This window comes from Capra hircus, chromosome 2 (assembly GCF_001704415.2).
Source record: "Capra hircus breed San Clemente chromosome 2, ASM170441v1, whole genome shotgun sequence".
Lineage (NCBI taxonomy): Eukaryota > Metazoa > Chordata > Mammalia > Artiodactyla > Bovidae > Capra > Capra hircus.
In genome coordinates, this window is record NC_030809.1 from 100,099,638 (window position 1) to 100,116,159 (window position 16,522).

Sequence of the window (16,522 nt, forward strand, 5' to 3'; positions counted from 1 at the left end):
GGCATGAAAACCGCAAGATGAGAAAACAGGCTCTGCCTTCAAGGAGCTCAGTTTAGTGCACTGACATGTGTAAACCTGTTAAATTAAATGCTGCCCTCCAGGTGGGTATCCTCAGGGAGCAATGCAGATGGTGACCCAATGGGAGCAGAGAAGGCTGCTGAAGTGGGGAGGCAGGCCTTGACCAGAGTCTTGAGGGGTGAGGAGGGAACAGCCAAGTTAAAGGGGATGGAAGCGAAGCCATCTGCTTAGGACTGCAGTGTGGGAGCAGTTTAGGGAGAGGGCTGTGCAAACTGGTAAACACTGTGAAGAACTACAGTTTAGGTAAGGGTGAGAGGCTGAGTGAGGCCCAGGGATGCTGAGGGTCTGGTCAGGCTGGAGCTCACTGTCTCTCAGAGCAGGTTTAGTGGGAGTCAGAGGAGGTGTGATGTTGGAATGCAATCTCCTGAGGTGTACTGTTCTCAGTCAAGACAACACAGGTCAGAGCAATGGCAGGAGGAGGCTGCAGAGGAGCAGATGGAGGGCCATCGCAGCTGAGTCCAGGCACTATAAGCAGGGAGGGCTCACACATGCTGAAATCATCCAGAACAAAGGCAGGAGCTGGGGTAGAAAGTACCATCGTCCTCGATGGATATCACTGAATGACAGGATACTTACTGAATGATAAGGTGTGCCAGAGGATGCCTTTAGCATCCAGGGAGGAGAGGTTTCCAATCCTCTGCAAGGCACACAGCTTCTTTACCAGTACGTCTGCTTCCATTCATATATATATTTTCATTTTACACATACATATTCATTTTATTTTTTGAATTAAAAGAAATTCATGAAGGTATAGTGATTTACTGTGTTGTGTTAGTTTCTGCTGTGCAGCAAAGTGTATCAGTTATACACATACACATATCCCCTCTTTTAGATTCTTTTCCCATACAGATCATTACAGAGAACTGAGTAGAGTTCCCTGGGCTAAACTGTAGCTTCTTATTTGTTGCTGTTTTCCAGGTGTGTCCTACTCTTTGACCACCCCATGAACTGTAGCCCACCAGGCTCCTCTGTCCTTGAGGTTTCCCAGGCATGAATACGGATGGGGCTGCCATTTCTTTCTCCAGGGGATCTTCCTGACCCAGGGATCAGAACCGTGTCTCCCGCAGGTCTCCTGCATTGCAGGCAGATTCTTTACTGCGGAGCCACCGGGGGAGTCCAGCTCCTATTTGCCATCTATCTTATATATGGTACAGTAGTGTGTATCTGTCAGTCTCCCAATTTATCCCTCCCCCTTCTCCTCACTTTCCTCCCTGGTAACCATGAGTTTGTTTTCTACATCTGTGACTCTATGCTTCCATTCACATTTAAACAGCAGGGAGAAATGAATTTTGAAGTCTTTTTGGAGATCCAAAGAAATAAATTTTAAAGAACTAAATGAGGAGTGTTTTGTTCTTGATATAAGAGTCACCACATCCTAAAATTAGAAATAACAGAAAAGACTACTAATATAATTTTAGACAAACAACATACCAGAAACTCCGGGTGGTGTCTTAATGAATTTTCCATTAAAATGACCAATAACAGCTTCACACTTTTCTGTTGATTCCATCCTATTTATACATAAAAATAAGACATAAATAATCAAAGATATCTTAATTTTCATTTTGTTCAGTGCACATGAATACAATCTTATAGGGTTATTTGATACAAATGAAACCTAACAAAAAGTGAGTGATAAGAAAAAGTGGATTTATTCTGTCTTTAAGTGTTGTTTGTGTGCTTTCATGATAAAATGAAAACTTGATAACAGATACCTTCAGAATCATAAAAGAAATAAACTGTACCTTTAATCAAGCATACAAAATATTTAATTTTTTTCTACCTGTTGAAATTATTATCAATACATAATAGCTTTATTAGTTATGATGCTGAAATCAATAACAAAAATACCAGTTTAAACTACTAGTGTATTTAGTGCCGCTAGGATACTGCTCATTTCAGAGATGGTCCTTCCTTTAAAACGACAGACTCAAAAGTCATGAAATGAATTGGGGTTGAACAGAGGATGTGTCTTACAAGTTTTTCACCTTAGCTTTAAGTTTAAAATTAGTGAAGTCAATTATGTTCCTTCTCGGTCTTCTTGGCTTAGAGGAAGAATTAAAGGATGGAGCCTGACAACTTATTCTACATCTGCAGAAACATTTCAGGGGAATTAAATAATTTTGATTTATTTTTCTTTAATGGAGGAAACACTGAAAAATCTGCTCAAAATGCACTGCACTCCTGGACTACCCAGAATAGTTGCACTTTGATTTTAATGGGTGGTAATAGTGGTAATTAAAAAGCATTAGAATTTAACTGGGTTCCATCTTTGGATACAGCAACGAAAAGTCCTTGATCTGCTTTCAGAAGAACACCCACAGAGGGATGATTTTCAGATGGCACTGGGCCTTTCATTGTTTCACCTGATCTTTTAACCCATGAAGTGCACAATGGGTTCTGGCCTTGGTTACTTTCCACTTGTAGAATATTCTAGTTTTATTATAAAATCATCTGGTCTAACAGAAAGAGCAATGGGTTGAAAGCCAGAAGAACTAAGTACTAGACCTTGCTTCATTGCTTGGCAACTCCGTGACAATGTCCTTTCTTTAACTCAATTCTTTTTATATGTGAAAGTGTGAACAATGCTTGCTTTGTTGATCTCACAGGCCTGTGGTAGATGCGACTGTCATCAAACGGGATAACACAGGAAGGTAAAAAGTCAGCGATTCCCCCCCCCCAAAATCAAAGTCAATACTTTAAAACATGTAGACATAATTGGTTACTGCACAGAATTAATAGGTTGCTAAGCGCTGTAAAATCAGTTTTTGTATGTGGGCTTTCAGATTTGAATTATGTCAAAATCAAAGGAAGCAAACTAATCACTGCACGGAAGTACCCTTTCTGGGGAGGAAAGAATAAAAGTAAGATGAAAGAATGAGGATGCTTTAGATATGTGCAACATTTTACTTCTTAAAAAATAATTTGAAGCAAAAACTGTAAAGTGTTATAATGTGTATAACAACTGGTGGTCAGGTGTTTGCTGCACTCTTCTCAATGTGTAAAATATTTCATTAAAAAATCAAATTTACTGATTTTATTGATGATGAACCAAAGTTCTACCTAATGAGACAAAAATACCAATTTATTTATGAAATTTAGGAGCCTGAGATTATTTTTTTAAGCAGTTTATAGGCAACCTGATTGAACTGGTCAAAATATTAAGGAAACACACTTGCAAAACTATTGCTCATGTGATATTTCCTTACCCTGAGTCTCCAAATATTTAGGGTCCTCAGGCTCAAGAATCCCAGTGAGTTTTCAAAGAGCTGGGGGAAGATGCACATTATTTTTTGTGCATAATTTAAGTTCATGGTACAACTGGCTTCTACAACCCTGGCTTAAATTCTCTCTTCTTGCTCAATTTTTATTCTCCAGGAAATGCAGCAGAACTATTGTTGACATGAAGGTAGGGCCGTAAGCTCACCTAGCAAAGCCAACACCACGACTTGTCCCACTGGAATCGCGTAGTATCCTTGTAGAAATCACTTGTCCAAATGGTTTCAGCATATTTTCAAGTTCCTGCTCATCCATGGACAGTGGCAAATTAGAAATATACAAGTTGGTAGGATCTTGTTCCTGTTGCTAAAACGGAACAGAGAATTACCTGTTAATTTCTAATAGAAGGTGAGATATTTACAGGAACACACTTTTACTTAGCCACTCTCTGAGTTCAGGGCCCTTTAAAGTACTAGCAAGTGAGAGCACTTGCTACAGAACACCCGAGTCACCCTCGACACTCAGCAACAGTGTCTGAAGCTTGGACAATCTGGTGAGGTCAGTCACGATCCCACCAAACCATTCTTGGCAGGTTTGGAAGTGGAAGTGCTGGCAGGCGCTGCTAAGTTGGAGAGGATGCCCTCACGGAAGTACAAGTCTCAGCTGTTTGCAGTGTTCTGCAAAATAACTAACCTTGCCTCCACTACTATTTTTAGGAGCCCATTTCGGGCACACTATTGCACAGATGGTGGTTACTGCTAATAATTCGATCCAGAGACACATGATGGATTCTGGACCAAGTCATCCAAATTCAGTGGTGGTTTGCCCAAATTCCCTTCTTTTGCTCTATGGTGGAGTCCTTATTAACTTGATCTATGATCACCAAAGGAAAGTAGAGGGCTCTTAAGCTAACAAAATCAAAAAAAAACCTACAAAGCCATACAAAATGAAAGACTAGAGGCAGAGCAAATTTTAGAATCTGGATAAAGCTAAACTCAAGTGTAGAAGGGGGTAGGGCATTCTGGGAAATCTTTGCTATTCAAAGAGTGATCCAGGAGCCAGCTGTGGTGGAATTACCTGCAAGCTTACTAGAAATGTAGGATCCCAGGTCCCATCCTAGACTAATGTTATCAGAAACTGCATTTTAACAAGATCTTCAGGAAGTACAAATGCATATGAAAGTCTAAGAAACAACAATTAGACCATTTCCCACTCACCCTTCCAAGTAACATCAGCTGAAATCAAAGATAAGAACTGAGTTTTCTGAGAATCAGTAACTGCTATGTATAATTTTGCCTTTTTATACAGTTCATGGGGTTCTCACAGCAAGTATCTTGACTTACGAAGAGTTTGGTGTTAAATCATGAGGAAATAAGCTTACATGACAACTAGAATATTTTCTGAGCAAATAAAAATTCACCATGGCAATTATGAGATTAGGATGGTCTTTAAAATAGGCTTTCCTTTGATATTATTAACCAACTGTATCTTTACATATTGAATTATGAAAGCTTATGATTTTAACAAGCACTATTGTGCTGTGCTTCAGATGTGTCTGACTTTGTGACCTATGGACTGTAGCCCACCAGGTTCCTCTGTCCATGGGATTCTCCAGGCAACATTAAAGTGGGTTGCTCTGCCCTCCTCCAGGGGATCTTCCCAACCCAGGAATTGAACCCATACCTCTGGCATGCTCCTGCACTGCTGGCAGGTTCTTTACCCACTGAGCCACCTGGGAAGCCCAACAAGTACTATTAGCAAAGTCATTAATTGATGTTTTAGTCTTAGGCATCAGAAAAGTGCACTCATCATATTTTAGATTTTCAAAATGTACAGTACTTTAAAAATATATGTGCAGTATACAAATGTTTGGATTTGTACAGTCGCTACTATCAAATGTTATTCTGGCATTAATTAAACATGAAATAAAACTTCTCCTTTTAGATAATCTGCAAGTAAAAGTGAATACTGATCTTTCACGCTATATCTAAGTTGTAAGACTTAAAACAGTAATCTGGTATCCCAGAGAAGGGTAAAACACCCTGGTAGTTCCAATAATTAAAGTTACGACAGACTGACAAACTACGGGCAAAAAGTACTCTCTATGACTTCCGGGTTCTGACAGAGGCAGCCTGTAACTCCCAGTCCCAAAGGAATGGAGCAGAAGCTCCCAGCTTCTCAGAGGTGTGCCAGGTGCAGCTGGGTCCAGTAAAAAAAATTTTAAATTTTCAAATGTTCAATAGTAAGCCAAAAACTTAATCTTAGACAGACTAAACAAAAACGGCTACTACCTTTGCTTCTGGCTGAAATTAAAGTCATTGTGGTACCACTGATTACCTTACGCAGAGCAAAAGCTCCCACTGACAATTACATAAAGCGTATCTTTAATATATAAAGATTGCAAAGTGATTTAATAAATGCATAACAGTAAATAAAAGGCTTTAAAATAAGGGAGAAAACAATATGTTCTTAGGTATCAAAATTTTCAATTCTTTTGAGGTAGGCTAAGAGGTAAAATCTCCATTCCTTATTTCCCCTTCACTCACTACCTCCTCAATTTTGCCCATTTAATTGTACAGCTTCTCAATTAGCTACTGCATGTCAGCTCTAATCTCCTACGTCCCTGAAGCTTTCACGGAGTGTACAAGACTGTATTTGTTCCTGTGGAAGTCTGGCCCTTAGCTGGCAAACACAGATGGGATCCTTTCTTTCTGAAGGTGCGTACTGAGGGGCCCTGTAACCTAACACAGTCCAATAACATTTACAGTGTATCCTGTGCATGCCAGACCCTCTTACACAATAATTATGACCCCAGTCCCGTCTTCCAACAATTTACAGTTAGAGTTGGGGAGATAGAAACACACGAAATGAATGCTGTAATGGAGACATGAACAAATTAAAACGGGAGGACAAACGGGAGCTTGTCCTTAGTAGGGAACACTTTTCAGGGGGCATGGCATTGAGTTGAGACCTGAGAGACACACATAAGGCACGAGGCTGAAAACCAGACTGTAAAAAGCTATCCAAGAAGTTTGACTTTTTTGTCAGTCATCCCTGCTTAAACTTTTCCATTGAAGGAGTGCAGCAGCAAAGAGAATGATTATGTCTCCTGCAAGTGTGTGGGCAATGGAGAAAAGAGCCTTGCTAAGGCTGCACAATTTCCTTGAAGCCTTGTGCTTTATCTGGGAAAAAAAAAAGTATGTGAATGTTGCAATCTACTCCCTAATTATCTGAATTTGTTTCAGTATAGAGCAATATTTCTGACCTAATACTTTGGAGTCATAATGACACTCCAGGGAGATAAGCCATACTTATCCTGTAATTTCAGGTACTCTGGTGGCTGAGGGGGGAGGACTAGGAAGGGGGAACCACTGCTAGCAAGCCACGCCCTAAAAAGTGGGGAGCTTCCTGAGGCACAGACGCAAGGGAGTGATGTGATCAAACCTATCTTATTAGAAAGGTTTCTGAATCATGCTTAGTCAGATTCAGAGAAGCTGGGAACTCCCTAATTAAGGAGCATTAAAACACTCCCGGGACAAAGATATGGCATCAGAAATGTTATGTAAGAAACATGTATCATAAATATCATGAGCTTTCCTTTTGGGTTACAATTATTAAAATCTAAATGATGAAATTTAAGAGTATTTAAGAATGTTCATAGAATTTGTCATTGGTGAAGTATTTTCAAAAGAACTAACAATGTAAGGTAACTAAGTGCTTTCTAAATCTGTGTTTTACTTGCTATTATTAAAATATCAATTATTATTAAATATAAATATTCAATAAACATTATTAAATATAATTATTAAATTATTAAAATATTATTCTTTAAAATGCTGATTCAGTTTGAAAGTTTACCAATGAGGAAAAAAAATAATTAAAAGTGATAAATCAGAATCCAGAAATTGAGCTCCCAACCCACTCTATGATAGGTAGATAAGGTAGATAGGTAGGTATTTCCTATGATTTTAATGCATTTGTTTTCAATAGCAAAAGGTCAGTCAATTAGCTCTTTTCATTGGAATGACCTCCAGGGCTAATGTTATTTATCTTTCCTTTCAAATGGTCAACTTCTTCTGCATACAGTGTAAAAAAATAAAAAAAAACAAAAATGAGAAGCAACTCCAACCTGGCAGCAATGGCCACAAAAATATCTAATCACCAAAAAAGGGTCCCTGTGTTCTAATCATGATACATTTACAGTAAACAGAACATACAGTACTTGTAGCAAGGGGAGTGGTTCTTGAATAAGGGCAATATTGCGCCTTTAAATCAGGGACAACCATAACTCTGTTTTACGACATGCAATGCTATGTCTGAAAAAACAATTACTCTGTAAATTATGGGTGGTCAGACATAAAAATGCGGCCAATAGGCCTCTTTATATCCCAAGGCGTGGAAAAGGTTCAATGGCTTCTCTAACAAGTAGAAAACTAGATCCCACATTGGCCATGAGAGGGATAAATGGCTACTAATGTTCACTTGAGTAGAAAAGTAGGGCTCAGAGGTCCCACATGGTGTAAAGCACTCAGTCATCATCTGAAAGAAATTAACAAAAACCTCCCTGTGCGTGTGGAATGGTTCCTAAAATGCAAGAAAGGGACTTGGCAGGAAGACCAGACATCTGTTTTCTCTTGTACTGAATAGGTTCACCAACCAGCAGATAGCTGCTTACGGGCATGTGAATGCAAACTGCTTGAAGCATGGTAGACCTCTGTGTGGAAGGGCGATTAAATTTCTGCTCCTTTGACTGCCTATTTACTGAAAAAAATTGCAAGCATACCAGTAGGCAAATAACATGGAATGATGTGCTGACCCCCAGCAGGCTGGAAGAGGTATTGCTGAAAGGCCCACAGAAATCACTCTATTAACCAATGTTGATTTGAGTTTCATATCTTTTCAGCTCGTTGTCTGGGGTTTCTTTCTTCTTTTCATAGATTCTGAGTCTTTTATTTTGAAAAATGCACACATTTGAAACAAATGCCCAGTGTAACATAAATGGGAATGACCTTGAGCCTTTTGGAAAACCTTTTGGTAAATTTCATCAGGGTACTCAATGGACAGAGCTCAATAAATATAATTTTTAAATGGTCCATTCTTATCGCTCCATATCTGCCCAAGCTGGGAAGTTTTTCTCGTGCTTAACTGGCTTCTTTGATCATCAACAAAATAAACATTTAATATCTACCATATGCCAAGTACTAAGCAAGGCACTGAAATTAAAATACGAGTAAGAAAATCACTGTTGTCCAAGGCTCTCCATTTGTAGTTTTATAATTCAGTTTTGAATATTTGTGGAGTCCTTTTTTAACTCAGGTAGCCAAAATGTCAAACAATATTATATCCCCCCTCACCTACTAGAATGTCCCTGAATTTTTTTGATTATGCAAAAGGGCAAGCCTTTAATATGTGGCAATGTGAATTTTCAAAAACTTTATAGTATCCAGATTAATTAAAGGAAGTGGACAGTGACAGGTCTCTTATCACCCAAACATAGGAGCCAGGCTTAAACTTTTACAAATTGTCTCCACCAAAAGGTACAAGTCAGATAATCCTGTATCCAGACAGCATAAAGGGGCCAAGTTAACTCCCCATACTCATATCCATGGTTCTACGGCATAGAACAATGGACCCTCTTCCATTTAAAATACCTTTTGTAACTTTAATGATATAATAAAAAAGAAATCAGGTCCATGAAACTCAGTCATTCTATAGAGACCTGAAGAAATTCATGATGTGCAGGATGTTGGCACACTGCCAGTGTCTCTGAACCCCTACACTGTTCATTCCCCTCAGATGATGGAGGAAGGGATCATTTTTCCTAGCCAATTTACAGTCCCAAGCTGCCTAAGGAGGTCTTTGAACAGTGCTCATTATCAGTCCACGGGAAAGCTGGCATTCAAAGCGCACTGTTGACATGGGACATACAGTGCCAATCTATACCCACTCTGGCTCTGACTAAATGCATTGTTAAGACTTCTTCAAACAGCATATAGTTAATATACTACGCTACTCAATATCACTGGTACTGAAAAGATGCCTAGGTTCGTGCTCATGAGGCCTCTCTAAATAAGGCCTCTGCATTAGCCCTAGTAGATTGTTAAAATAGGCCTCTTTCTAACTTTGTTTCAGCAGAAGTCACCAAAAAAAAAAAAACCCCCAAAAAACAAAAAACGGGTGTCAGGCACACCCACATGCTAGAGTGAGAAACCAGACCTCCTAAACAGAGTCTGCATAGGAACTGGCTGAAGCCTGGTTTCGGATGCTCAGCTGACCACCCACCTTCTGTCTGCCCGGGAGAGCCTGAGGAGGCTGGGAATGAACACGCAGGTGGAGAGAACCACTGATGTGTTCCACGTTCCAACTAACTGGGCTTCTTCCTGCACCCTCCCTCCCCTGCCCACCACCAGCCAAGCAAGAAGGGCTTCCAGAGACCCCTCATGAGGCCTGGTCTGTGTCCTCTGGAGCTTGGTGGATACAATGGATCAATGTCTGGCTTAAGCCTGAGGAATCTACAAGGCAAAAGGCTGACTAAAGGGGCCTATAAGTGTGATTGGGAGGTAACTAGTTTCCCACAGACAGCTGGCAGCCAGATCAATGTGGGCCACACAAGACGGAGTTGGCGCAGGGTTGTGTTAGATCCACCCAGGAAGGCTGTCCTGAAGGACAAGAAGGTCCAAGAAGAAAAGGACTGAAGGTCGACCCTTGGATCCTCAGGAGCTGAGGACACGTCTTCTCTAGGGTGAAGGAACCACAGGGGAGAGAGCAGAGCATTCTACCAGGGAAAGCATCAGTTTTCTGCCCAGAGAAATCACCACCACATCACATAATTGTCAGGTCAAGAAGCTTTCCCATCCCTTACCACTGTTCCAACCTGGGATGGGTAAGAAACCACAGCTAGCTATGGAAGAGTGAGAAAAACACACATTTGGAAAATAGGAAAGAACGAACCATGTTCCCATCCCAGGACAAGCTTACTAGTTAGAGCAGACCAGAGCCGGGGGGATGGCAGAAGTTTTAGTATTATATGGCACACAAAATTTTGTCAAATAAACAGGACTGGACATCTCAGTTACGGGCATCACACACTTAGCATTGGAAATGTGTTGTTGAAAAATCAGACATTCAGCATCAAAACGTTAACCATGTGTTACACATCTGTGTGTGTGCTTGTAGACACATAATAATAGAAGGTTGTATTGGGATGTATTAATAATATTTCACATTATTTCAAGAAAAAAGCATAATGCATTATCATTAATCACAACCTCCAATGTCCTAAAATGTCACTAAATACATGTCTTATAAATCTGTGTATGTGTATGTGTGTGTTTGGAAACATGTAAAAGACTGTCTTATTGGGATGTAAACTTATAAAATATCACCTCTTGATCACCAAATTATCAGTGTGTGGTTTTTAGCAGACAACTGTTTTGTAAGCTGTGATTTCTCTTAGCACCAGCAACATCCAAGACGCACATCCCTTTTGCTGACTCTCAGAACTGAGTTTTCAAAACCTTTACACAATTCTGAGATTTTATTAACCATATTTGGAATATAACTTGAGACTTCCCCCTTAAACATCTTATTTAAGATATTGTATTGAGGTTGGTGTAAATACATAAAGGAATGGCTGAAAAAAGACAATTATATTCCCCAAAGTTTGGACATGAAAAAAATCAAGGGGCACTCTAAAGAAAAAAATTAACCAAAAAGGCCTGAAATGAAAGAAGCAACTGAAGGGACCTTTCAAAATAATAAAGAGTTGCCAGAAAAGTCATGGGATCTGCCCTAGATTTTATCCATGAGAGAAAGAAACAGGAGCTTCACAGAGTAGAGGAAATGGACAGAACAGAGGGAAAAATACAGTTCTTTTCTGATCATGCCTTCAAAGTCCCGCTTAGAAAACATATGGTTACCCACGGTTTACAGATACATATTAAACATTCTGTAAACCATACACAAGTATTGCATGTTACAGTTAAACATACTAAAGCCTCATGATCACCGTCTTTCAACAATACCACAAGAAGGTGCTCTGTATTATGGGCAAATAATTTAAAAATCAGGGTGCCCTTACTCTAGAGAAGATTGGTTCTTAGTATTGACAGTTTATTTTGGCTTCTTACTCTGGACTTTATCTTACCCCAAAGGTCTAAAAATATGAAAAGTCAAGGATAACTTTAGAAAGGTGATGAAAGTGTTAGTCACTCGGCTGTGTCCGACTCTTTGTGACCGCATGGACTGCAGCCCACCAGGCTCCTCTGTCCATGGGATTTCCCAGCCAAGAATACTGGAGTGAGTAGCCATTCCCTTCTCCAGGGGATCTTCCTGACCCAGGGATTGAACCTGGGTCTCCCACACTGCCGGCAGATTCTTTACCATCTGAGCCACCAGGAAAACCCCTTTCATCAACTCCTGAAATCTTGATTCATGTTGATTCTTTTAGTTAAGGGAAATCGCTATTCTGGTAGCTGCATATTTGTCCTTCAACAGCTTTAAGGACTTAGCAGGTAACTTTTTTCACCCAGGGTTCTTTAACTTTCATAAATCTCCTTCCCTTATGGAAATGTGAGTGCTCCTCAGGGAGAGATCACAAACTACTCTTCAGAAGAAGCAGAGGACAGTACAAAATTACTCGGTACTTCAAGAAACTGGATATTATAAAAGTATTGATCTTTTGAAAAGAGTAAGTGCACTAGGTATGAAAAAACCCAGGTTTACATTCAGGCACTAAAACCTGGAGCACAAACAACACTTCTATGATAAGAGTTCATTGAAACTGTAGAATTATTAATTTCATTAATAATCAATGTCTAAAAATGTCTCTTTTATACAGAGGAAATATTATCTGTAGCTGACACTGCATTACAACTACTAGTATATTTGTACAAGCCTACATATGTGACAAAGTATATTATTCTTTCAGAACATGACATTCTGAAATACTTCTAAAATGTATTAATTCCTTAAACACTGAAAACTTAAAATTATTTTTAAAAATAAAGTACAAAAAAAAAATAATAAAGTACAGAGCTTTAGTCCACAAGTACCCAATTACCTGAGAAAATCTGATGCTACTTCTCCATTTACTTATGGGGTTACATAATCTGCTAAGTAAAATTTTATACAGTTGTAAAATTCTTTTTCACACATAAAATTATGAGGAATTATCTTTGGCAAAATAGCTGCTACTGAGGATGTGAAGGCAAGGGGCAAATGTCCCCAGGTACCTGTGACTCACTGGGATGGACGGAGGACTTGGATGGTGACAGGAAAAGCCATGTGCCCAGATTCAGAACCCAAGCCAGAGACTGGAGGAGTAAGTACTAGCTCTCAACTCACCTTTGCCATTTGAGCTTGAACCCCACTTGCCTTTAGGGCAGACACAGCCTTCTGAGCTGCTGCAGGACTGTCAAAGTCAACAAAACCATAACCTGAAACGCAAAACACAATTAGTGTTTAAGCTGTTATTTTATGATTATGTAAAGAGGGAAAGGATGACTCCTTTTGGTCTCTGAGGCAGGCAACAGAAATCAAAGCCCTGACGTTCTGACAGTCCCAAGCTTTATCGCCGTACTTCAACGTCCTCCCCAAGCTGTCTGTCCCGCCTATCTGGGCTAGGTAAGTTTCCCTTCAAAGTTTAAAAAAAAAGGACAAAAAGAGAAACCAGTTTATTTCCTTTTTCAGATCTTTTTCTCAAGTATCTGTACTTGCTGGGGTGAGGCAGGGGATTGGGAAGGAAGACATCCAAGTTATCAATCAAGATTGAAATAAAAAACGGGGCGGGGGGGGAATCAACTTCAGGAAAAGAGTAGCATTTTTAATAATTTGGTAAGAAAGATGGAGCTATCCTACAGAGCTTACAAATATTTGTTTATTCTGTAAACTGCATTTTTGAAATAAATTTAGTATAACAATTGGATACTCCAAATATAAAATAATCTACATATTAGAACTTTTTAAAAAATATTACTTATTTATCTAAAATACAGCTCACAATCTCTTCAAAATAAATAAAGGGCAGTGGGGATATGGCTCCAGAAACCCTAAGTAGCTGTTTTGGTGTTCCTGGCCTAAAGTCTAAAAACAAAACATAATAAAGCAAACAAATAAACAACATCCTAAGAGAGGCCCTGGTTCAAAGCTTATTTATCCATAGCTTTTCAAACATTTTTAAACAAGCTGGTCAGCTATTTTCCCTGGCTATAACAAATCAAAAGCAGGAAATTAGAGGAAAGAGGGGTCAGGTTGAGGATAGGGCTGCTACAAAATCATATGGATGGCACCTAGTGAAAACTAACAGCAACCAAAAAAAGAGGAAAACAATATAAAGAGCAGGCATTTACAGAGCACCTGAGCAACCGTTCCACGAACCTACCAATCCCATAAGCATCACTGTATGAAATCAGGCCATCACTTTGCCACTGTGATAAGGCTTAAATTATTAAGAAAAGGTGCAACTGTATTTAAAAGCACATCAGTGAAATGATCAGGGTTCCAGGCAAAAATATCAACAGCGATCTACTTGGGACTCAAACCGATTATAAAATTAATGTTAAATGAGTAAGAATATTTTGAAAAAGGAAAGTCTTGTCTGGAAGTTACACAGAAGAGGGGCCAGGCCTATCATTTATTTATAGATATTATAAAGCTACAGAAATTCAGACAGGAAGGAACTAGGGTCAAAACATGCACATCAACATGACAAAACAGAAACTTCAGAAGTAGTTCAAAGAGTGTGCAGTATTAGCAACAAAAATATTGCCCTGGTAAAAAATTAGTGAACTAGACTAAGATTTACAGAAATAGGTTATTTTAGAGAGAGGAGTGTCAAAGCTAAAACAAATAGCAGCTTCTTTCTATTACTTGGAATTGCAATGGAATAAGGCTTAATTTGATTTTGACAGTGAGTAGAGAAATACCCAGGTTGGAAAGCAAAAGAGGAGGCTGACCCAGGTAAAAACAGAATGCTCCTCAGCAGCCAGGTTAGAAATTAGGTTAAATATACTTCATTTTTTTTTTTTTGAAATCTGTTATTAACGCTAATATGCAACCCACTATGAAGATGTATGCAGGCACACATGTATCTCTCACGCTCATACATATTTTATTACCAAGCAGAGCTTAAGCAGGTCATAAACGAACACCCAACTACACGGAAATGATGTAACTTCTGATGGATGTTTAACAGTCCTTCTTTAATTTTACTGTTGTCAATAAATTACAGTAAGATGAAGATCCCAAGTTTGACGTTAATGTAGCTGAGGTTTCTACTCAAGTGCTGTTAGTATTATTTTATCTGTTATTTCCTTATTAGGAAAAATCCATAATGGCTGCATCTTAGCTAACTGTTTACATTCTTTTCTGGCCTTGCCCAGTGCCACTACATAGCTGTTTCATAAATATTTGCTTAAAACAAATACAACATGCTTATGCATGCAACTATGCACTCTTCCACGTTCCCTGTTATAATACTTTCAAGTAAATATAAGAGTATATAAACGGGTCTCACGGATTCTCTGGGGGTTCATTATTTAAACATGTATACAGATATTTTTGAAGGTGGGAGTCACTAAATAACACAGCATCCTCTCACTGGAACCCCAGGAGGATCCTTCCAGGTCTCGGGACCAGGCATAGTTACGGCATTTCTGCTCCTTGGGTTTTCTTCCACACTGAGATTACTGAATCACGGGAGTAGGTACGTTATTTTTGGTTTGGCAACCAGGAAATACAGGGCCATTTCTGTAGTCACAGGAAGCTTCCTGCTCTTACCCCTATTTTTCCTTTGGTCTGATTTGTCCTCACCCATTTTGTGTGCATTGTGCTTTCTGGTCTTATATACAACTCAACACTGAGCACAATCAATCCTTTGCAAGTTTTTCTTGGTCCTGAACTGCCACGTACACTAGAGCTGAAAGCATTTAAACACCTTTTGTCTGCTAAGAACTGGCAAAAGCTGAAATGCGTGGGAGCAACTGAATAATGGATTTTCAAATTTAATAACTACAGCAACATGTTATTCAGAGCAATGTTTCCTTCCGCTTAATTGTGTCTTCTGGAGAAAGGCCCCCAAATATGTTTTGTGACCAAAAAATGTACTATGATCTCTAAGGTCTCTAATTTTCAGGTATGAAATTCTTTGACTGGTTCAATCTCTAAAAATTAGTATACAATACAAGCAGTTTTCATTTATACTAATAATTTCTGAAGCATCACCTATATTCATCCATCCGTCCACCACCCCCCACCTTCCCAAGTTATCTATAACATGGTTACTAACATGTTACCAGTTTTTATAGTGAGCTATGCTTTTTTTTTTTTTCCCACTTGTCCCCAAATTACTTTTTTTCAGGAGCTCTTTCATTGCCCCTTCCAGAATTTTACAAATCCATTCCTGCTTACTCTCTCTCCTCACTCACGTATCCACACCCCACATATCTATCATTTTTCCTTTCTGAGAGGCCTGTGTGACACACAAAAACCTTATAAGGTTTCTATCACTGCCCCCACATACAAGCCAATCTCTCCTACGACTCAATTTAGGAGAAATTCTCCAGGAGACATGTATTGAAAACTAGTTCTGATTTATACTTATTTAGAAGCCCCACAAATCTCCCCACTAATCTTTGGACTCTTGTCAAATATCATGCGTTTATATTATTATAAGATGTTAGGTTTAGCATTTTTTTTTTTTTTTAACTAATAGCATTTCTAGATCACGCTAAGCATTTGGGAATTTTGGTTTCTTGGCAATAGGGTCTTGTTGGATAAGAGTGTAAAACAGCAGTGTCCAGTGCAGAGTTGTAATAGAGAATTCACTCAGGGAGGCTGCTGGGTACTATCTCTCACTTAACTAGGGCAGCTCTGCTTTTTAACACACTGACCTATGTGAAGACTTCTTTTTTGAGGGAGAGGGAATTGGGTGGGGTCAGGAGGAAGAAATGTAGGTAAGGTTGTAAAACTATTGTCTACTGTGATCTCTCTCTTGGTCTGAAACAAATGCTGAGATCAGCTTCCTGGTTTATTCCTGCATGAGTCCATCTCTTAGCGATAAAACCAAAAAGTTTTTTCCTGTGTCCCTGCTCATCCAAATCATTTTAAAATATGTTAAACAAGACTAACCTGGTAACTGGGTAAACATTTCAGTCTACAATTAGACTCTCTCCAGTTTAATTCACTTAAAATATTAACTCTACATAAAGCAAAGCTCTATTCAGTG

The 16,522-nt window shown here is 39.1% G+C and overlaps 1 protein-coding gene across 10 annotated transcripts in view; it reads right to left on the bottom strand.

Annotated features, from left to right (window-relative positions):
* Positions 1–16,522, bottom strand: part of RBMS1 (RNA binding motif single stranded interacting protein 1) — a 221,368-nt gene that overhangs the window by 24,756 nt on the left and 180,090 nt on the right. For all 10 annotated transcript variants that reach the window (XM_018063607.1, XM_018063576.1, XM_018063575.1 and 7 more), the window contains exons 4-6: positions 12,643–12,734; positions 3,506–3,663; positions 1,510–1,589 (exon numbers count right to left, since the gene is read on the bottom strand). In XM_018063607.1, coding sequence (XP_017919096.1) covers positions 1,510–1,589; positions 3,506–3,663; positions 12,643–12,734 — 330 coding nt within the window. The remainder of the gene's footprint in view (positions 1–1,509; positions 1,590–3,505; positions 3,664–12,642; positions 12,735–16,522) is intronic.